General features: G+C 38.6%; 3 protein-coding genes across 3 annotated transcripts in view; 2 read left to right on the top strand and 1 right to left on the bottom strand.

Moving 5' to 3' along the window:
- LOC145501088 (uncharacterized) overlaps window positions 1–22,186 on the top strand; it is a 461,598-nt gene that overhangs the window by 409,587 nt on the left and 29,825 nt on the right. The gene's annotated exons all lie outside the window — the stretch shown is intronic.
- On the bottom strand, window positions 325–1,585 carry LOC145501508 (uncharacterized). The gene is made up of 2 exons (XM_081480972.1): window positions 1,116–1,585; window positions 325–766 (listed from the first exon to the last, which is right to left on the bottom strand). Exons 1-2 carry the CDS (start codon window positions 1,583–1,585, stop codon window positions 325–327), a joined length of 912 nt encoding a protein of 303 aa, XP_081337098.1.
- On the top strand, window positions 20,146–22,175 carry LOC145501509 (uncharacterized). The gene is made up of 4 exons (XM_081480973.1): window positions 20,146–20,980; window positions 21,039–21,048; window positions 21,139–21,613; window positions 21,880–22,175. The coding sequence occupies exons 1-4, from the start codon at window positions 20,484–20,486 to the stop codon at window positions 22,167–22,169; spliced, it is 1,272 nt and encodes a 423-aa protein (XP_081337099.1). The 5' UTR covers window positions 20,146–20,483; the 3' UTR covers window positions 22,170–22,175.

A 22,186-nucleotide genomic window follows, 5' to 3' on the forward strand; every position in this document is an offset into this window, starting at 1 on the left:
CTATTATAAAATTTAATGCATAGAGGAAAGGATGAATACATGCTAACCAAACTGCCACACACATTCTGTTCAAGAATGACAAATAATCTAAAATTCAGGTTATAGGCTACTGATAGCTTTTATGCCACCAATCATTATGTATAAATTTGTTGTTAATCATGATCCAAGAAACTACAAAATTAAATATTCTTCAATACTTGCCATCACTGCAGTATAATAAACAAATCCATATGTCATAGAGTCAAACAACTGAGCTTAAAGGCCCTACATAAATACAGCTTCACATACGGTAAATAAAGAATGGTAAATGGAAACTTGAACAAGTTAGTCTTTACTGTTATTGGAACATTCTAAGCACTCACAAGCTTGTTTGCAGTTATCACAACAGCTGCGACCACATGTTAGTACTGGCCGTGAAGCACCAAAATGGCGAAGAATTACCTCTCGCCTGCAAGATTGTGTTGTTGCATATTTACGCATAACTGGTTGAAGTGCCTTTTTACCCTTACTTATGTCATACGAATTGTAATAGAGCACAGACATTGCACTATTTCCGTTTCGTCCTGCGCGACCAGAAAAAACTCTATACAAGATGTTCTCCCTGTTTGGGTTGGCCTCCACAGCAATGACATTTTGCATGCCTAGGCTTCTTTTGATTTCTTTCTGATAGCATCCTGTTGCAGTTGCTGTTAAGGCCAAAATTGGGGTATTTGGCATAAAAGATCCCAAAAGATTAAGCTTTGTATAAGCTGGTCGAAAATCTTTCCTAGAAGTAAAGAAAAAATCAAAATTACATCAACAAAAACTGCTGGCAACAACATCCAGGAGTCCATTTCAATGTTGGTCTGTTGCAAAGCTAGAATATTATAACCCCTTTTCACAAAAAGAACAGACTGCCTTCCAAGGAAAAATTTACCGTAAAAAAGATAAGAAAATACAAATTTCACGTCAAGATAAGCAACTTCAAAATAATTCATAGAAATCATTTTATGTCAGTTTATGATAAAGCTTGCAAGAAAAGACTACAAAACGTCCGTTCGAGTTCAACAAGTTTTAGTCTATTACTCTTTAAATACATAACCTACATAAACAATCCAGAATTACACAGTTCTTACCACTGTACGATGAAACGTGCCTCATCTATGACCACGGCTTTAACCCTATCTTTAAAAGAAGATCTTAGGAGAGTCCGCACTGATTGATTTCCCACAAACGCTTCTGCGTGTCCATACACAAATTTGACCGTGTCACCAATACTCACAAACTGATCATCTTCCTTGAGGACTTTGACACCAACACCTCTTTCTTTTAATTTCTCAATTTGATCTGATATGATGGCATTCAGCGGAGAAACAACAAGAACGCAACTGTGACTGACTTTTTCAAGGCAGTCCACAACAAAAGGAACAAGTTGGAAAATAAGGGACTTTCCAAAACCCGTCGGTAAAATACATAAACAATCTTGCTTTTTCAAAGTAACGGCATACAAGGCAGCTTTCTGCTCTTCTTTTAAAACCAAACCGCCTAACTTAAGCGCAGTAATAGACTCTCTCAACGCTTCTTCGAACCCATCTGATACGACCATTTTGACTACCTTGCGCTGTTTCCCGTCTCTCCCCTCCCTCAGGATTAGTTTCTGAGCATGAGCAGATGTGCGGGTCAAAATTACGCATGTGCTACCGGATGTCCGTGATTTATGGACATCCGGTAATGGCTGCTACCAGAGCCCTCCGTTTCTCCGACCACGTGACCAAAAGAAATGGAGGCTCTGGGGACGAGAATGATCAATATTAGTAAATAAATGTCCCATGTTCATAGGGTAATTATCTTGTTGAGGCCTTACATTCAGAAGCCATTGTTTCAAAATGGCTATATCATCTTCAGACTGATTTCCCTCTCAAGCAATTGAGTAGCTGAGCAAATTCTTTGTCATCTCTTTGTCTCATTACTTCTGTCAATTTAAAGAGGGTGAAGTACTCTGTCCAAATGTTAGTTGCAAATTAATTATAGCCAGATTACAAATTTCCAAAGATCCACTCGTCAAAAACTGGCTAAAGCTGGAAAAGATCTCCAACAGTTACCATTCTTATTCCACCAAGTGGTTCATTAGTTCCCATTATTTGTTGTAACCTTAAGTTCAAAAAGTTGAATATGCCACTTCCAACCATAAAAATCTCATCAATGAATGTCACCCTAAGTTTGATTACTTTCCCTCCAACGGTACTCAGTCTGTCGCTGTCCAGTGCACAATACGGAAATCTTCTATTGGCAGGTATCTTAAGAACAGCATGTAGTGGATTCCCTTTTATATTGAATGCTGCTTTTCCAGTAGGGGCAGTCTTGACAACTTTCACATCATCTGGATTTTCCTCAGTGATACTATTCAGAAATCTGATCAGAGCTTCATACAATGCAGTTGTAACAGTACTTTTGCCGACTCCAGCACCTCCACTTAAGCTAAATTTTGTTATTGTTGAGTACATTTGAAAATTGAGGATCACCACTGCATTGAAAATTAAACTTACTTGACGTCTGGAGTAGAATTCCATTTTGGAGTTCTGGTTTTCTTATGCATGTGTTGATATACTGCTTGGGTACCGAAACAGATTCACTCTGCTCCTTGGCCATGATATTTTCAAGTTTCAGTGATTTATCACCTTTGATAGGTCATGCATTTCACAGTTGTTCAGCATTTGGTATTTGGCATTTGTTGTTTGGTACACATTGTTTGGCAATTGTTTCATAAGTATTTGACAGGCCTCTTTCGATCTCGCTTTCCACAATTGTGGCATTGAAGTCCCAGTGAGAGGGGAACTCGATGTAAGCTTCTTTGAAGCTACACGCCTCCTGGTCTTGTTATTTACCTTGGCCAGTCAAGGGCTGTGATAATGCTTTTGTTCCTGAATACACAAGAGACCTGTTATCAGCATTTTCAGTACAAACTACATCCATAGCACCGATCGATAATATGAATCGCCAACAGACAGAAGTCAACTATGTAAAGACAACACCCAACAATGACACAAAATGGCAAATGACAGCTATTGGCTTTGGAAAACCATGTGCTTTGTTGTGTAACTATTTTCGGAATCGAGCAGTTTCCAAAGAAAGGAATCTAATTACTAGTACTCAAAAGTGCTCTTATAGTCATAGCTTTTAAAGAAAAAAAATGATATAAGGAGCCTTACCTTAGCTTCCAGATAACACGGCATTCATTTCATTCCTCCTCCGGGTGACATTAAAACATTTTTAAAGGTTTTCATCAATTTGTCTACAGACCACGGTCGATAGACATTGTAGCTTTTAAGATTTCGATGCAAGTATTGTTGCTTTTAGGATTTAGCTGTCAATTTGTCGCAGCTAATGTTCCTTAGCATGAAAATTTCCCATTTTTTAACCTGCAAAGGAATCCCTGTTTACAGATCGAACGAAAAACCATCTGCGGCCTCCGTGCTGTGTTACGCCATGTTGTTGGACAAAAATTTACACCTTTCTAGTACCCCCATAAAACCAGCCCAACATACATGCAGAAGTTTTTGGGACAAAAACAATACTTAGCAGGGGAGGTAGGAGAAAAATGTTTAATCCAACTGTAATGAATAAATTAATCAGAATCGAGTGAGTGAGTGAGTGAGTGAATGCCATTGGAGTGCCTTCTAAGCTCATGGAATGATTATGTCATCCAAGAGCAAAAATGAAGTAATGTTTGTATAGTTGGCCTATATTTTCTATGTCAATATTTGATAACAGTTTCTGTTGATCGTTAGTTTGACCCAACAATCTTGCACAATAATAAGGAACAATTAACCCCCTTCCCCCCTCAAACAACAACAACAACAACAACAGTTTATTTCTACTACTGTAAACAACTAAAAGAATTTACAAGATTGTAGTTATAAATATATAAATAAACAGTACAGTACACACAGTAGTGGGACACCCAAAATAACTAAAAAGCTAAACTAGTTGGGTGACCGTAATTATAATACTTAAAAATGTAAGAGTCAGGAAAGAGGCACAACAAATACATTGGTACACATAAGTATCACAAACTTGGTACAAGATTAAATATACAAAACAAAACAAAATAAATAGATATAAACCATCAAAATATCAGTAAAGATTAATAGAGACTAATGAAATGCAAAGTTAGTTCTTTTTTAAATTGACTAGAAGTACAACACTTGAATCTTTCATCGAGTTCATTCCATAATTTAGGTCCATTAAATCTAATATTAAATTTGCTATAATTTGTTCAAATTTTTGGAAGATGGAAAGTAGATCTAGATGCAAAGCGAGTATTTACATTATGTTTACAAGATGTTTTGACAAAAAACGAATTAAAGATCTTTGGTAGTTTGCCAGTATTAAACTGGTGCATGAAAAAGAGAGTTTGAAGCTTAATATAATCTTGAAGTTTAAGAAGGTTAAGCTTAGCAAACAAAGGACTTGTATGTGCATCAAAATTTGAGAAAGTATTTAAACGGATTGTTTTCCTTTGTATTATTTGAAGTGGTTTAATATTATGATTATAAGTGTTGCCCCAAACTATACAGCCGTAGGAGAGAAAAGGAAGAATAATGGCATGGTATAATTGAACTAGTGTTTTCGTATTAACAAAAGCAATGATGAAGGTGCAAAGGAGCAAAAACATGCCATTTTGGCATCATTGAAATTGAGGGGAGGGGTGGTCCAAACGTTCCTCTTATTTTGTCTGTGAACGGGCTGTGAACATCATGAAACAAGTACTGCAGGTAATTAGAAAGCCATTAGTCAACTCGTTTATGGTGTTAACTCTGTTTACAGTGTGTACTCTAAGTTAAGGCATTACACATGGGATATTTTCGGCAACATGGAGAATATATAATGGTAAATTGTTATGTGACTTTCAGAAAGAGCAGAGGAAGTGAGAAAGAACATTGTCATCATGAGAAATATCATAGAACATTACAGGGAGAAAAAGAATACCCAAGGAAAAAAAGCTACAGTTTGAGCACTTAAAAGTAGAACACATCTCATGCTAGAAGAATTTGCTCTATGATGTAGAATTTCCAAAACAAGTGTGCAACATATAGCAAGCACAAAATACAAAGTGCCAGAGAACCGTAGACAGTTTTGTGGAAGGAAGAAAAAACTCACTCCAGAACAAGAGGCATTAATTCTTAGAAGTATACTAAAATTGAGGGATGAAGAGGGCTCATTTTCCTCACAACGTCTGATGAAGCAGACGGGAATTTGTCCTGTTATTGACTGAACTGCTAGGCATGTACTAAATAGTAATGGTTACCTCTTCCTTCAGGCATGCAAAAAGGGGCTAATGAGTCAGACAGACCAAGACCAGAGAGTGGAGTTTGCACAAAAAAGGCAAGCAGAATACTCCCCAAGTGTTTGGACAGACTCTGTCACTTTCCACTTGGATGGTGTCTCATTTGTGTACAAGACTAATACACTGGACCAAGCTCATGCTCCCAAAAGGAAGAGTATGGAGGAAAAGATCTGAAGGCCTGACACAAGGGTGCTTGGCAAAAGGCAGTAAATCTGGAATGGGAGGAAAAGTGGCCAAGTTCATGGTGGCAATAAGTCACTGCAAAGGAGTGCTAGTTTGGGAAAGATATGACAAAATGGATGGAAACTATTTCGCGTTTTTATTGACGAGCATTGCAACACAATTTTTTCATGATCATGCAAAGGATTTGGCTGCAAGACAGTGATCCTTCACAAAACAACAAAGCAGCCTGTGAGGCTATGGCTTGTTGCCATTCTGAACTTTTTAAACTCCCGCCGCAAAGTCCAGACTTGAATGTGATAGAGAACATATTTCACATTGTCTCTAAGAAGTTGGGAAAAGATGCACTTGAAAGAGGCATAACACAAGAGTCATATGAACAGTTTTGTGAAAGGGTACAAAGGACAATCCATGGTATTTCACAACAACTGATAGATAGAACTATAGTCTATGAGTTTTCTTGTGGCCAGCATAATACAAAATAGTGGCGAAAGACTGAAATATTGAATCTTAAGATGTGTGGGATACTTGATTTATGTTTAAATGACATTTTGAAGTTTTTGAGATGGCTTATGATATATTGCATACAATTTAAGATGTGTTTGTAACAGTTTTTAATGATTTATTACGATTTCATGCTAATTTAAAATAGGAATCAATGTTTGTTATTTATTTCTAAAAGATGAAATTGTAGAAAATCATTTCAAACTGTTGTTAAGTGTTTGGAAATCAAATTTGTCAAATCATGCAATGAACAAATTCGTAAGCAAAAATTGTTTTCAATTTCAATTTTCAAACAAAAATATCTTTAGAACAGAAATAAAATATTAGCTGACAGACATCACCAATGAAACATTTGTTTTCCTTAAAATAGCAGCGTTCACAGTACCTTTGCGTTGCTGGTGCTTGAGCGTGGTGTATGAAACCTCTGACAGTTGAAATACTATGAGCAACAAGGGTTGTGAAAAATTTTACCGGCATCTTTGCCTTAAAGCACAATTCAGTTCAAATCAGGAATTCAGAGAAATGGATACTTCACAGACACCTGATCGATCAGAAGATACCACCTTTGAATCTCTCAAGGCAAAAACCTCTAACTGGACCCCATCTTCTGGCAAGTTTGGCTCTTTATTACATCTCCAAGTGCCGGAGTGAAGTGAACAAGCTCAACTTTAAACATCTCCTTGTAAAGGACAATCTAACTGCAGAAGAGAAAGCTACTCTTATATCATTATGCCAACGCGCTGACATTGTCATAAAGTCAGCTAACAAAGAGAGGGCTGTGGTGGTCTGGGACTGAAATCTATACCTACAAGAGGCGGAAAGGCAACTTTCAGACAACACTTTTTACAAAGGACTAGACCGTGACTTCACCATGGATTACAACAAAACAATTTGTGAGAAGGTTAAGAGGCTATCATAAAAGGTGAACTTCCAGCATCAGCCGTCAATCTTGCTATGGAAAATCCTCATATGTTTAGATTTTATATCCTGCCAAAAATCCACAAGCCCAGAAACCCTGGAAGACCTATTGTTTCACCTGTAACTGCCGAACAGAACTAATAGCCATGTATTTGGACAGGATCGCCACTCCCCTGGAGCAGGACTGTAGCTATCCAGAGCTGTGCTCTTATTGGTCCTCCAACTGAAACAATAGAGATGACATGCATTAAGATTTCCTTACTGTTTGCTAAGAACTCAAGTCAGCATATTATTTATCTTTTTTTCATTTTTTCACAAAATGTATGTTGGAACTTCCATGTTTGTTATTACCTTACCCATTACCTTAGTGAGCTTGTTTCAGGGTAACAGTTTTGGGCTGTCTTACCGTATCCACCTCACAGACGTTTTTTGCCGATTGTATTGAGTGTACGGTTTGAACGATCACACCAAGTGTACTGTACCGTGTACCGACCGTACCGAGTGTACTGAGTGTACTGAGTGTACTGACCATACCGACCGTACCGAGTGTACCTGTTGTAAATCACCAGTTCATCCAACACTAGTCTCATCTCAAAATCTTTTATTCGTCACAAAGGTCACCAAAAATCTCAACCGTCACCGAACATGTTTTTGCTACTCTGAATTACAGATCATTCCTTATTGTAAATGTACTCTGTTTCCATGATCAACTTGTCCCTGGAGCTTAGTTACATTAATGTTTGGTTGTCGATTACCGTCACAGTCCTTGTCATGATATGAATTTCCTTTTTTGTCACGCACCTATAAGTAATGTAGCTATGAATCTTTAACACCCTCCCCATTTCTCTTGAAAAGAGAAAATGTCTATTAAACTTGTCAACCTACTTTATTCGAAACAAAAACTATGATTGCATTGTCCATAATTTGAAATAAAGCGAAGGTTACATAATTGTTCACAGCTTCTTGATTGTTCTCGTCATTTGCAAGTGTAGCAACGCATCCTCGGGCATCCGTGCTGCCTGCCTCGTTTCTCTCCTTGGGGTGAACTCTGCTGCGTTGACACTTAGTACATTCTGTGCTCTCTGGGGTTCATGATCGCATGACATCTCAAGAGGGTAGAGCTGTTGTAGCTGTAGAGTCACGCTAAATAAAATAGCTCTTACTTTAACACACGAATCGACCATTGGTTTCCACACACTGCGCATACATTACGGCTGCTATGTGTAAATAGCAAGAACAATTGAAATTACATAATCGGTTCTGATACATGCCACGTGTGTGGAATTAGTGGAATTAGTCACGACACTACAGTAGTTCTCACTGAAGGTACAACCCAGTTGCGGTTTTCATCCTCGCAGCTCTCACTATACCATCTCCTCCAGTGATCAGCCCATCCACTATCCCCATCTTCCATTTCCCACGGTTTCTTTCATTGTCTTTTACCAACATCATGTCATCCACTGCTATGTCACTTTGGTTTCCCAGATGTTTAAGGCGATGCTGCTTGCGTAATCCCTGTAAATAGTCATCTGTCCACCGTCGCCACATTGCATCTTTACACCGCTTGAGATACTTTCCATGCTTCCTGAGGTCTGGGAACTCTACATTAAGGTGCTCCAACTCCGGTAGGAGGTTTGGTGATCCGAACAGCAACAAGTTAGGGGTGAGAACAGGCAGTTGTGGATCATCCTTCACATAGCTAAGGGGGCGGTTGTTGAGCATGACTTCGACATCTAATAAAACATCCTGCAGCTCTGCCCGTGTCAGTAAGCCACCACCCATGGACTTATACAGTGCTCATTTGACCAGTCTGATTGTAAGAACCAGGTGAAATCTTGCTCACACCAGCACTGACCACAGTTGATTTTGAAGGGGCGGACCTGCATGAAGGCAATCGTTGAGCAAGGGTGCTTTGTCATACGCCTAAGCTGAAGCATCATAGACGATATGAAGCTTCATACTTTTAGCACTTTCTCTGATCACGGGTTTGTGTGGTATGTAAAACTCTCTTCCCACAACCTGCTCTTCCGCTGGCTCTACGACTACCTTAACAAGTTGCCTTTTAATGATAGCATCATACTGCTCTAAAAGACCCCAATTCTCCAGTTTGGTATTTTCCAGTCGTTTCAAACTTCCTGCCTTGTTATTGGGTAGGGGAGGGTAGTTTCCTTTCCGGGGCAGACCTGTCTCGATCCAGCTCTTCACGCTTTGAGTTAACTTCTCCTTGAACTCCTCGTACACGTCTGCTTCTCACCGATTTCTGTGTCTTGTATTCTGGGCACATCTAGTTTGCAAAGCTGTTTGTAGTCTGCTGCTGCTGTTTGCGTTAGAAGCATACTAGAGATGTCCACTTCCTTCCCAGGTGACATAATTGTCCAGCCAAATTTTGTTAGCTCTGCCACAGGCTCTCCAGGGCTTCCTAGCTTCGGTCTAGTTTCTGTTCTTATTTTTGCATGGTCGCTCATGCCTGGTATAATGTGAACTGGAAGTTCAGGCTTGTCATCTTGATCTGTCATCTGTATGCCTGTAAGGTAGGGGTACTTTTGGATAACTTCAGTGTATTTTGGGTTTTCAAGTGATAACAAAGACCCACGATCCACTTTCGTGACTTCAGTTTCCAACCAGTAATTTCTGTTGAGGCTGTCAATGATCACTCCATAAACCCTGATGGCCTTGTTGACTGATCCAGGCATCATTTCTATGCATTTGAATTCTTCACGAAGTAGTCTGATCTGGAGGTGGTCCAAAATGGCAGAGGATGCATATGAACTGCCTGCTCCAGTGTCAAGGAGTGCACAGCATTTGATTCCATTAACCTCAACCACAACAGGATAAATGACCTTGCCTGTTCCCTTGTCTTGTGCTGTCAAAAATCTTCTGACACTCATGTTGTTTGTCTGGTCACAAATCGATGTGTGATATTTGCGTTGACAGTTGCAACATCCACGGCTTCTACAGTTTTCAGCTCTGTGTCTGTCACCAGTGCAAGTAAAACATAATTGCTTTTGGCTGAGGATCTTTTTGCGGTCTCCAACTGAGATAACTTTAGAACAATTTGCTGAAAAGTGACCGGTCTTATCACAGTAGACACACCCATGCATCTGTCTTCCAACATCCTGTTGGGTCTGATAGGATCTCCGGTGCAAAAACCCATTCTGGCTCTCTTGATTGGATCCCGCCTTTGCTCGCTTCAATGTCCTTCCAATCACTTGTAGCAGCTGCCTGTAATCCCACTCCTGCCATTGTTCATGGCCCCACACTAAGTCAGACATAATCCCTTTCAGTTTGTCTTGCACAACTCTAACATTCCCTGCAACATCACGCAACTTGCCAAGCGTTTCTAAACTTTGCACGTTATACAAAAGGCGTTTGTAAAACTCCTCTACCTCCTTTGGATTTTCTCCCATGGTAGTAGGCAGGCCCATGATGTTGTTAACATACGCATTAACAATTTCCAAGGTTTTCCTGTACTCTGACTTAAGGATGTTTTAGGCCCTTTCATAACCCTTGGTACTGAATGGAAGCCCATCAATATCTGCTCTTACTTGTGGCTGGAGAGGTTCCTTTAAGTAAGGAAAGTTTGTGACTGGCACTAAATTCGTTGACTCGATTTCCACACAGAATTTATTCCAAAATGGCAACCATGATTCATATGTTCCATCGTACTTAGTAATTGATAGCTTTGGCAGCTTTTCGTGCGAACCACTCGACTCCCCTTGGTTCCCTTTTCTTAGTTCTGTAGACTTCTCGTATTTTAGCTTCATTTCCAACTTTTCTTTTTCGAATTTGACTTGTTTTTCTCTTTCCTTTTCTAGTAAAGCTTCTTCGCCCTCTCTCTTAGCCAATTCTAATTGCTGTCTCGCTTCACTTAAGTGTCTTCCCAGATATTCAATCTCCACATCTACACCCTCAATTTTCGCATCTATTTCATTACTCCAAGTACATACCTCATCCATCAACTCACCGCCTTCCAGTTTCTTTTCTTCGATCTTCCCCTTGATTACATTCACCTCCTTGGCCAGCACCACCAGTGTCTCACCATGCCTCTCAATAGTTGCGGGTTTCCCTTCTCAATGATGTCTTTAGCCTTGTTTCGCTTGAATTCCAGAAGTTGAAGCTTCGCAGCGATCTCTTTAAGAAGTGTATCCATTCTCGTGGTCCCGTTAGTCTCGTCAGAGGTGCCACTTAGTGTTGGGTGAACTGGTGATTTCCAACAGTACCAACCCTACTGAGTATACTGAGTGTACTGAGTGTACCGAATGTACGGGGTGTACGGAGTGTACCAAGTGTACCAAGTGTACCGAGTATACTGACCATACCAAGGGTACAAGTCATCAGTGAACTCAAGACTTCTTCAAATCATTACATTAATATACAATTAGCAAAATTTATTTCATCGTGCTTTGATCTATGCAATATTCTACTTTCAAATCAAACCAATGCAACTTGATTGCTATATCATAATATTATTATATGATTATGATAACCGTTGTTTTAGTTTTAGTTTACAAAAGCTTTTGCAACACTGTATGCATTTATGGTCATGCAAATAAAGCTAGTTGTTGTTGTTTTTCCAGAACCCCATCTAAGTTAGCTTGCATTTGAGAAATATGCAGGGCAATAAACATAAGGCAAAATTATACAGTAGCCTAGATAGAAGTCACTACGGTGGCTTACTAGCAGTATTTTTGAGACACAGAAGTGCGCACTGCAATTGTCTGCTAGACGCCAGTATTAGTTACACGTGCAAAAATGACGCAACTAACCATAAAAGAAACGAAAAACAATTTAGCACTTGAAAGGCATGTGTGGACTCGATTGCGCACATGAAAAATTTTGCACCAGTGTCAGTAGATGCTTTAAGATTCCCAGTAAACTGTTGAGTTTTAATTAAAACTATCGCAAACTATCCATCTGCTCTGCAAAGATAATAAAATGATGAATCAGAATGTATTGACATTATAAGGTATTGCGACTTTCTCTAGTGCATACGAAACTTCAAACTCAATTCCATAGAGTCCATAGATGTTCAATCGATTCAATGAATCAACCGCCTTCGCACAAACACTCACACGCAAACACTTTAAACTATATCACAAAATGTAAGTTCCGAAAGTAACAACCCTCCTAAAATGGCAATCCATGAAAGAAGCAAATGTAACTGGGGAAAAGAGCACACATTTATTGCAAGATCTTGTGAAGAAATAGAACAGTTCAAACCCCATTTAACGGCCACCTTCGGGGAAATGGATAGTGGCCACTTAAAAGGGGTAACAGAGGAAGAAAAATAGAAAAAGCCTCACTGGTATATTAGCCGCCTTATAGGGGTGGCTGTTTAATAGAGGTTGGACTGCATGGCAAAGAAGGGGATTTCCACACCATGTAGTATTCATCGAGATTAGACTGTGATTTTGCTTTCTTGTTTTCAGCAAATCCATAATGATGAAACCAGTAACTTTGCAATGTGGGCGTTTGGCATTTATGAATTGCTACAGGAGACTTCTTGAGATAGAGGAACAAAAAAACAAAACTATCGCACTTTGCCCTGAATACTGAAAGCACTTTGGCAGAGAGGCACTAACAGTTAGCTATGCAATGGACAGGGTTACAAGCAGTCTAGAAGTTCAATGCTTGAACAAGGATTGTGGATGGAAAGGGCAACTGGGAGAGGCCGAAGACAATAACCAGCAGTGCTCCAGTAGGGCTAAAATATCATGCCCCCTTCGCTGCAACGAGAAGCTACTTTGGTAATTCAATTACCTTGAGTTTCTTTGTGTTATCCAATGTTTTTAAAAATACATACATAGTCGTACTTTAATGGAGGGTGGAGACTATCATTAAGAGAGTAGTCCTGCTATACTATGCACATCCTCTCTATTCAAGCACGCAAAAAAAAAACAGGGAGCAAAGCGAGCGTGAAGCACATGGGAGTAGGGTGTGAGGTTACCGAGTGAAGCAAGCAGCTTGGTCCCCATCTACTACCCAGTCAAGTCTTTCGTTTCACACTGGCGTCCAGTTGTCTCGTGATTCTATCCACGCATTCAACGATCAAATAAAAATATGAGAAAATAGAGGCCTGTGAGCAGTCTAAACTCCTCTACGAATTTAACCATGGCAGTGTAGTCACACTATTAGTAAAGGGGTAAAATTATTGTGGGTAAGTAAAACTATTTTTTTGTTCAAGTTTTGGACTTTGTAGTTTGGCCGGGAAAAAGAACTAAAATGTTCCCACCTCGTTCCAGAGTCTATCCAGTTACGATCGCATTTGTAACATGCATTCGTTCTTTGCTTTGTGAGATTTAACTTTATGTATTAAACAAAATTGGATTGTATACTTTTATGGTTGCAGGAGTCAGGTTGCATTTCACTTGAGTTCAAGTCCACTGAAGATTGTAACTTGCAAAGTGAAAGGATGCAACCTGATGTTCCAGAGGGCCATGATGGAGGTCCACATGGTCTCATGTGCTCTAAGCCACTCAGTTCTATACGAGGGCAAAATACAGAGACTACGTCTTCAACTATCCAGCCAGAAGGTATGAAATGATTCAGAATACAGTCTCACTTACCATCTGATTGTAAAAAGGTCTATTGTTCCCTAAATAGACAGTCTCTTCTCAAATTTGCATAATGCGGTATGTTCAGAGACCTCTATTGTTGAACACTCTAGTCTGTTTTTGTTCCATTTGTGGGCCATGCTTTGTGGGAAATATACAAAAAGATGGTTGATCCATGTCGTTATTACAACATTGTCTCATTATTTCATGCAAGATACAAAAAAGCTATAGATAAAGCCCAAAATATAAGTTCAAAGTTACATAGATTAAACACACTACATGTATTACGTGACTGGGGTCACGTAAGATATATTTTCAGTCAGCTCCAATTGGAATTCCTCGATTATTGAGGTTTAGACACTTGCTTATAATAGAAGCATATAGGGGTTTGTCTTTCCTGTCTATACACACTCGATTAGCCTGCAAATATTCAAAAGGAGACTGGTCTTTTAAAGTACTTTTTCACCATTGTGTGTCGATTTTGATCTTGATGCAAAACGGATTAATTAGATGCACTAAATGAAACGAAGAGGTTTTATTAGCGTGATCCAGCTAGACCAAGAAAATAGGTTTTCTTGAAAAATAGAGTAAGACTGTTTCATGTCTACCCCGCGATGTGACCTTGGTTGGAATTCGGCCTGGTCCAAACGTCGTGCTTCTGCCGTTCTGACCTCAAATAAATTTGGCCTGGCAGTGGCATGACAAAAAGCTATAAACAATTCAAACAGAATTTAATTCAGTCGCGCAGAAGATCGGAAGAAGTTTGCTTTGCTGAAGACCTTTTTAAATGCTAGAAAGCAACTGCAGCTGATGCAGCAGGATATAAATCCACAGGGACAGCGGAGTCTTTTTTCAAGTGAAGGAAGGGGGGGAGGGAGTGGTGGGGTTGCTTGAAAACGAGTGGTGTCAGCGTAAGTTTGTAGAGGGATCTAGGGGCATCCTCCCGCCAAAAAACATTTTAAATCTAGGGGCTTGGAAATAGTATTTTTGACATTCTCCATGGTGTAGTTCTTAAGAAAATCAACCTAGTGGATGAACTATAAAATGACCGGTACCTTTATTGCATTTACAGCAATATATTTTGAAGGTATTGTGAGCTTGACACATCTTTCTCAACCCTCCATGATATATCACGGCCTTATTACTGACTGACCTGCACTTTTACACAAGTTCCCCCGTGTGTGGGAAGGAAGTGCACGCTGCGGAAAGGTTAAAACTATGTAAACATGAAAAGCTTCCTACAGACTTGGTACGAGGTTGTAGCTTTGTAAATTCTTGGTAAATCTGTAGTCAACCAGACTTTTCGTTTTCTTTTCCTTCTTCTTTATTTCTTCATTTGTAACTCATACTAAAACAAAATAAACTGTCATCATGGTAAAACGTGGAGGGGAGGGGGGGCCTTAAGCCCCCACCCCGGCTCTGCCGTCCCTGGTTCAGTTCGGCACGTGCATGGCAAGCATATTGAAAGCTTTGTATTAAATTAAATTTTGAGGAGTTCCATCGACTGTTGAAGAATTCAAGCCCCTATTGAAATGGCAAAAATTGCTTGATTTTACGGGCTTAAAAGGCATTTTAGTTTGCCCAATATCGGGTCGAAATAAATACTTTGATTAACTTTTGGTCTTCTTCAATCAGTATTTGGAACAAAAAATCTGGGCAGTAAGAACGCGTGCCAGCAAACACAAACGTTTTTTAGGCTTGGTGAACTTTTTTGCACAACTGACGAAAACTGAAAAGTCTCTTCATGGAATAACTACTCGATATATTTCTAACAGTGTTTTTTTGTCGTTGTTGGTGTCTTCAATTACTTAGCCTTAATAGTTTCCAAATAATAAAGAAAGAGGGAAAATCGATGGTTAAACTGACAACCGTTTACGTAACACATTATCCCCTGTCATATTTTTCGGCTCAATCCCCATAAAAGGTACCGCAAAAGCTCTCGCGGTGGACCTTTTGAAGATTAACCCCTAAAATGTACGATGAGCACCCCGGTATTTTATGAGTCTCCTCTCCCCCCGGGGGGGAGAATGAATAAAGTTTGCATGCCGTGTAGGGCGCCTTGACTTTGGCATGCTCCTACATACCGTGCCGAACTGAATTCATAGCCTGCTGCATTAACTGCCGTTGCTAATATTTGTAGCATTTAAAGTGGCCTTCAGTAAAGCAGGCGTCTTCCGATCTTCTGCACAACTGATTGAACTCAATGTTTGGAATCACCGCTGTTTTCTTGTCATTGCCACTGCCGGGACAAATTTATTTGAAGTCGGAACGGCAGAAACACAAGGTTTGGACTAGGCTGAATTTCAACCGAGGTCAGATCGCGGGATCAATTTCAAACAGTCTTACTCTATTTTTCAAGACAACTTGCTTCCTTGGTCTGGCTGGATCTTCGTTTCATTTTGTGTATTTAATTCATTCGAGACACATGCTAAAATTTACTTCAAAAGACGAGTCTTCTCTTGAATACTTGCAGCGTAATCAAGTGTATATAAATGGGAAAGACAAACCCTGATATGTCTCTATTATAAACCTCAATAATCTAGTAATTCCAATTAGAACTAATTGAAAACTGATGAATATTACGTGACTGGCGTCACGTAATACATGTAGCCTGTTTAGTCTATGTGACTTTGAACTTATATTTTGGGCTTTTTCTGTAGTTTTATGTATCTTACATGAAATAATGAAACAATGTTGTAATAATGACATGGATCAACCATCGTTTTGTATATTTCCCACAAAGCATGGCCCTCAAATGGAACAAAAACAGGCTAGAGTGTTCAACAATAGAGCTCTCTGAACATACCGCATTATGCAAATTTGAGAAGAGACTGTCATGAACTTTTGCATTTTACCTGTGTGAACCTCGATTGCCCAGAAATGTTTTTCCATATTATAATAGTAGAGACGACATTCTTTTGCCCAGTACTTGTTTTAGTTCCATATCGGACATACCAAGATGCGTTTTAAGCCCGTAAAACTACGCAATTTTTGCCGTTTTCATAGGGGCTTGAAAAGGCAATTCTTCAACGGTCGACGGAATCCTTCAAAATGCTTGAAAAATTTAAATCTTTCTATTGTTTGATAGAAAAAAAGTAAAGCTCTTATGCTAGGTTTACCCCGAGTTCTGGTTTTGTAAATTGTTTCAATGCGAATACCGAGAACTTCGTCAATTTTCCAGATATTTTTTGCATATTTAATGAGGCAAAAAGCTATATTTTCGTTTTTTGTGAATTTCTCGAAGACTTTAAATTCTAAGAAAATCGGAATAATACTTTCGAAAGTGGCTCCCTAAAAGGGTTCTTTAGGCAAAGTTTCAGGATTTTCAATTTTTCTAACCTGGCCAGCTATTCTCAATATTTTCAGTCAGTGACTCTTAAAATGCTCTTACCACAGTACACTCACTGACCATCAAACTGTGTGGAAAAATAATACATTTAATTTATATCATCCAGATCATATATGAATGTTACAATGAATTGACCATATTTAATAATCTATTATTTTGTATCTGTTATAGCTGAGAAAGAAAAAGAGTGTGGAAGATTGGGAGAAGTGGTGGCAGTCATACATGTCCTGTCAAAATTAGTTAGTAGACTGCCACCATTTCTGCCAATCACATTGGAGGAGGTAAAAGACATTTCTATTGATACCCCCTATTTTTTAAATGCAATCATGTACGATTCAATTAAAAGTTTTGAATCCGTTTTATTGTCTTTTTAGTTATTTTTTTGTGAAGTAGCTCTATTTTATAAGTGAATTTTCTACTTAAACAACCAACATGAAATGTGATTTCTTTAACAGATGTTGCAACAGGGCAAGGAGGACATCGCGGTGTGCCTCTTGATTTTGGTGTCTGGAAAATCTTTAGCCCAGAATTATGTAGATTTTCTTTTTAAGTCTGTTTTAAATTTATGAAAAAACATATAATGAAAAGGGTCTGACTCTGTTATTCTCATGCTGATTTTTCAAATCACTCTGAAATGCAGTTAGCATGTGCACCTGAACATGGTTTATTTTCAAAGTGATACCAGCTGTCCAGTGATAATAAAAATTAAAGAGCAAAAGACAGAGACCAAGCAATTGACAATCCAATATTGATACACAGTGGCATTTTTTGGCATTGCATCAGATCACTGGTGTTTGTGTATATTGATCATGTAATTTGACAAAATATAACCGTGCAAATGCTGAACTGAATTTAAGGATATTGTGGTTTTGTTAAGTGTCTTAGACAGAAGATGCAAGAGAGGAAAATTCCTTTTTTGGCTGGCAGACAGCCAGTCAAATGAGGGGATAAAAGGTATGTAAGAATAATGATTTCTTTCTTGTGCTAATTTCTTAGAAATCAGCTGTTTTTAGCAGTTCTCATTTCTGGCTTTGGATGTCAGATATATTTTGTGTACCATCCTCATGCTTTTGTCTCCTGTTTTTGGTTTCTTTGGGTGCAATCCAAGTATGGAGTCGGGGTGGACCAGACAAGCCTTCTGGTAATGGTCCCCTCACACATACCCCAATGTGTCGAGATTTTCAATGGTAAGAACTCTGAAATTGGTTTACTTAGTAAAAATTGCAACTACCTCATTTTAGCATGATTAATAATTTTTGGAAATCTTGGATCCTGTCTGGCAATTGTCTTTGTGATTAAAAGAAAAACTTTTTTTGCCTTTTTTTGGAAGGACAGTAAGGTAAGTAGCTACTCTGAATTTTGGTTTTAGTGCTCAAAGTGATTGGTCTATAATAAATTATATCTACTAACAGCTTTAACATTAAGCTTTAGGTGTGACAAGCAAACTTTTCTACATCTAATGTATTGAATTATTTACCTATAGTTATGTAATAAATTATAAAAGATTAAGTTAATAGAGACCCAAACCCTTTTTTTATAGAAACTAACCTAGATGAAAAGAAATTGTGTGACACATTAGCACAAGCAGTTATGCAGTGCCAGGACCTCAAGGATAAAAGGTAAGATAGTTTTAAAGCACATTAAGCATCTGAGGCCCAGTGGGTATTGCCTGTAACACAAGTCTTATTAAAAATGGACAACATCTGTGCCATTGATGATTCGGCAATTTCACAAGCTGATTGAAAAGTCTGCTGTGTAAGTGTATTTAAAAGTGTGTACAGTATAAGAGATAAAAGTTTGAAAAATACCCATTTGATTAGAATCCAGAATTAATTAGGTAACATTTAGAAGATTGTACACACATAAAGAAATGATCAGTATGGTACATGTATAAGTATAATGTGATGTGATGGAATCTACAAGTTAGTGACATATAACAAAAATTTGATTTTTATATTAATGTTCATTATTTTATTCCTAACGTGGATGTTTTCTCCATTATGGTCATCTGACCCTTTATCCATACAATTTTTTTAATGAAATATTGGAGAAACATTGAAGGACCGGAGAGCCCTTGTCAATGAACAAGACAAAGAGTTTTTCAAACAGGTATAAACTAAGAAAATTCACTCATTCTTCTGTGTCCCAGTTATACCATGCATTTAAAAATAAAAGGAATCACCTCTTCCACAATTGTGTTGTGCAGCAATGTCACTGCTCTTTATCTTCATGCAAATTTTTAAATATAGTTTAAGCACATTGAGTTTTGGCCCGTAGAAAAAAAAAATTACTAATGAAGGCTAATAAGCATTGTTAAACAACACTTGTTTCATTTTTTTTCCTACATTCCTAACTAAGAAAAATATGATCATGAAATCATTGTATTGTTGACTTCAATTTCCCAGCAAGAACAGTTATATAGCGACTTGCCATTTTACAATGCACAATAATTAAAAATTATTGGACGAGGTTGTGCATGATAATTATTGTAATTTGTCAGTGTACAGCAGGTTGATCATTTGCTGAAGCCCAAGGCTGAGGCAAATAATTGATATACGTGACACTGAATTCTGCTTTTGCATTCTGCTTCATTTGTGTTTCGGTCCGAAACATTTTTCGAATTGCATTAGCCATTAGCAGAAATTGAAAACAAAATGGCGGACAAAATTTCACGCGCCGCTTTAAAGAGGGCGCCAACATAATAGCAAAATATATGGGGAAAAAAGCAAAAGTTAGAATTCCCCCACTTAAATAGCTCGAACACTACTTGCCGACCTCTAAATAAAAAGAGCATTTAATGCAGTATTTACGACAGTTATTTCGACATATATCAAAGCAATGCACGCTCTGCCATCTGTGTTTGTACAGGCCATAATACAGCTCCTTCACGTTTATAATTTTCTCACAAAAGGGCTGAATAGCATACCTTCTTTCCCCTCCTGCAAACTTTGTATACATCAGTTCCGTGGTGCCGACGTCCCTAAACATTGCTGGATGTTTACACTTTAAAAGGCTGCAAAAATCCGCCTATGAAAGCTTTCGACCATTCTGCCAAATTTACTTGAAAAAAGCAGAAATTCAAGATTACTGTCTCTTTCCAAAATGGCCTAAATAACAAACATTTCGAATGCAACTCGTCGCTGAAAGAAATGTTTTCTGCTCCATTTTCACCGATTTGTTTTGCCATGTTTTTGCTGATAACCTGGCCTTTTGGGAGATATCACTGGACAGCTGTATCGTAGGCTACTCATTTAAAACACGTTCTGTTTGTGCTGTAAAAATTATATATTTTCACAGTTCCCCTTCAAAAAAACGGAAAATCTAACACAAATTGAATGTTGTAAACCCTCCGCTGTCATACATTAGGCAGCAAAATGTTGATCGGTTTGCAATAGCATTAGCTTTGGAGATCCCCTACCCTTTGTTGCAGCTATGGCACAGCATTGTTAACAAAAACGATGATTAGGGTAATTCTTGTGATTACCTTGACCTGTTGAATAGTTGGATTCCGAACAAATGGTTCCAAATAAGTTGGGAGACAGGATTTTGTATCCAGGGAAGGCTAAGATGAGAAGCAAGCTCAGTTATTTCCAAATACAGGAAAGCAACTGGTAGTAGAAAAAAACAAGAACTCAATAACAATGTGTTTACAATGACCATTTTAGTTAGCGAGTTAGTATCTGTTGGAAAGATTGAAGATGATTTACACCAAGCTAATCTAGCTATTGCAGAGTGGTGTAAAAAGTGTGGAGATCTACAGAAAGAGAAAGAGGATTTATTAAAGGAAATAGCTGAGGCTACAGAAAGGAAGGATGCACAGATAGATAGCCTCAACAGAGAACTCTCTGTGTACATTCAGAAAATATCTGACTTAAGTGATGCCACTTTGCCTAATTATGGCAAGACAATTGACAAGCTCGGTGAAAGGCAAAGGGCCAGAAGAATAAAAGAATTGAAAGGGAGAGCTGATGTAGCATTGTGGTTTCTTGAAAGTCATGGACTAACATTGACTGGACTTAAAGTCAAAGAGATTGATTCTGGCAAGACATGTACATTTGAATATGCAGAAGAAAATATCACTCAACAAGATGATGAAAATTTGGAGCAGCTTTTGTTTTTATTAGATAAATTCTGTGTGAGGGATGAACTGTACCATGAACTCACCATCCTGTAGAAGGATTTGCCCAGGTCTTATTTAATCAAACAGAAGAGATCTGGTCTTAACAAACTCTGCCACATTGAAAAAGCCCCTGGCATATATCCAGGAGCACAGATATCATTTTTGGATACACTCAAAGAACACATAGGAGACTCTCAAATCAAACCCTAACTACCCAATGGAAGAGCCTATGAAGGTCAAAATTAGTGGGGATGGAGCCAAGATGTCCAGAACTACTAATTTCATGCTTTTGTCCTTTTCACTACTGCAAACTGGGGAGAAGGTGACGTCTTCCAAAGGTAACAGAACATTAAGTATAGTCAATGGACCAGAGAAGAATGATACTTTGAAATCCTTGATGGGAAATGTCATCAATGAGATAAACAGTGTCATCAAAAATGGTAAAATAGATGTTGACAGAAAAGAAGTCAGTCTAGAGATGTGTTTAGGGGGGGATTACAAATTTTTGCTTATGACCATGGGCCTCAAAGGGGTTACTTGTGATTATGCTTGCATTTGGTGCAAGATACACAAACTGCAACGATGGGACATGACCAAAGATCTTGACTTTTATAACACTGAAGACATGAAGAGGACCCTACAGGAAATCAGAGATTTCCACGGTTCAAATAAGTTTTGCTGCATTCATCCCCCCTGTTTGACATCGAACTTGACCATGTTGTTCTTGATGAGCTTCACCTAATGATGAGGATTTCTGACAGACTAACTGAGAATATCATTACTGAAGTTATGGAGAGGGACAGCAAAAGTGATTTCTTAAAAAAGAGGGGAGAAGAAAAGGGAGTTTACCTTAAAAGGTTGATAGCTGTGATAAACAGTTTGGGAATCACTTTTTCAGTCTGGAAAAAAAATAATGCAGATAGAAAAGAAAGTGGCACCTATGACTGGACCAGCTTAATTGGTTCAGAAGAGAAGAAACTTCTCCATCTGCTTCCAACCCAGCTGGAATCAAGGGATATCCTTTTCCCTGAGACAAAGGAAACAGTGATAAAGATTTGGAGGGCCTTTGAATCCCTTTATCACCTGATAAACTCAGACAGAAAGGAAAATGAAAACCTGCCTCTTGATGTCTTGCAAAAATCAAAGGAATTTGTCAAGCTCTTTTGCTCCCTTGGAGGAAGCAGAGTTGGGTACAACAAAGCATGTGTAACCCCCTAGATGCATGCACTCTCAGG

Source organism: Orbicella franksi, chromosome 10 (assembly GCF_964199315.1).
Source record: "Orbicella franksi chromosome 10, jaOrbFran1.1, whole genome shotgun sequence".
Classification (NCBI taxonomy): Eukaryota; Metazoa; Cnidaria; class Anthozoa; order Scleractinia; family Merulinidae; genus Orbicella; species Orbicella franksi.

Excerpts from the sequence above, each read along its gene's own strand:
- LOC145501508 (XM_081480972.1), bottom strand. The coding sequence starts at position 1,585 with ATGGTCGTATCAGATGGGTTCGAAGAAGCGTTGAGAGAGTCTATTACT. Across the intron at positions 767-1,115 it reads GCACGTTTCATCGTACAGTG|GAAAGATTTTCGACCAGCTT; the intron begins GTAAGAACTGTG and ends CTTTACTTCTAG.
- LOC145501509 (XM_081480973.1), top strand. The coding sequence starts at position 20,484 with ATGACCATTTTAGTTAGCGAGTTAGTATCTGTTGGAAAGATTGAAGAT. Across the intron at positions 21,614-21,879 it reads GGAAATCAGAGATTTCCACG|AAAGTGGCACCTATGACTGG; the intron begins GTTCAAATAAGT and ends CAGATAGAAAAG.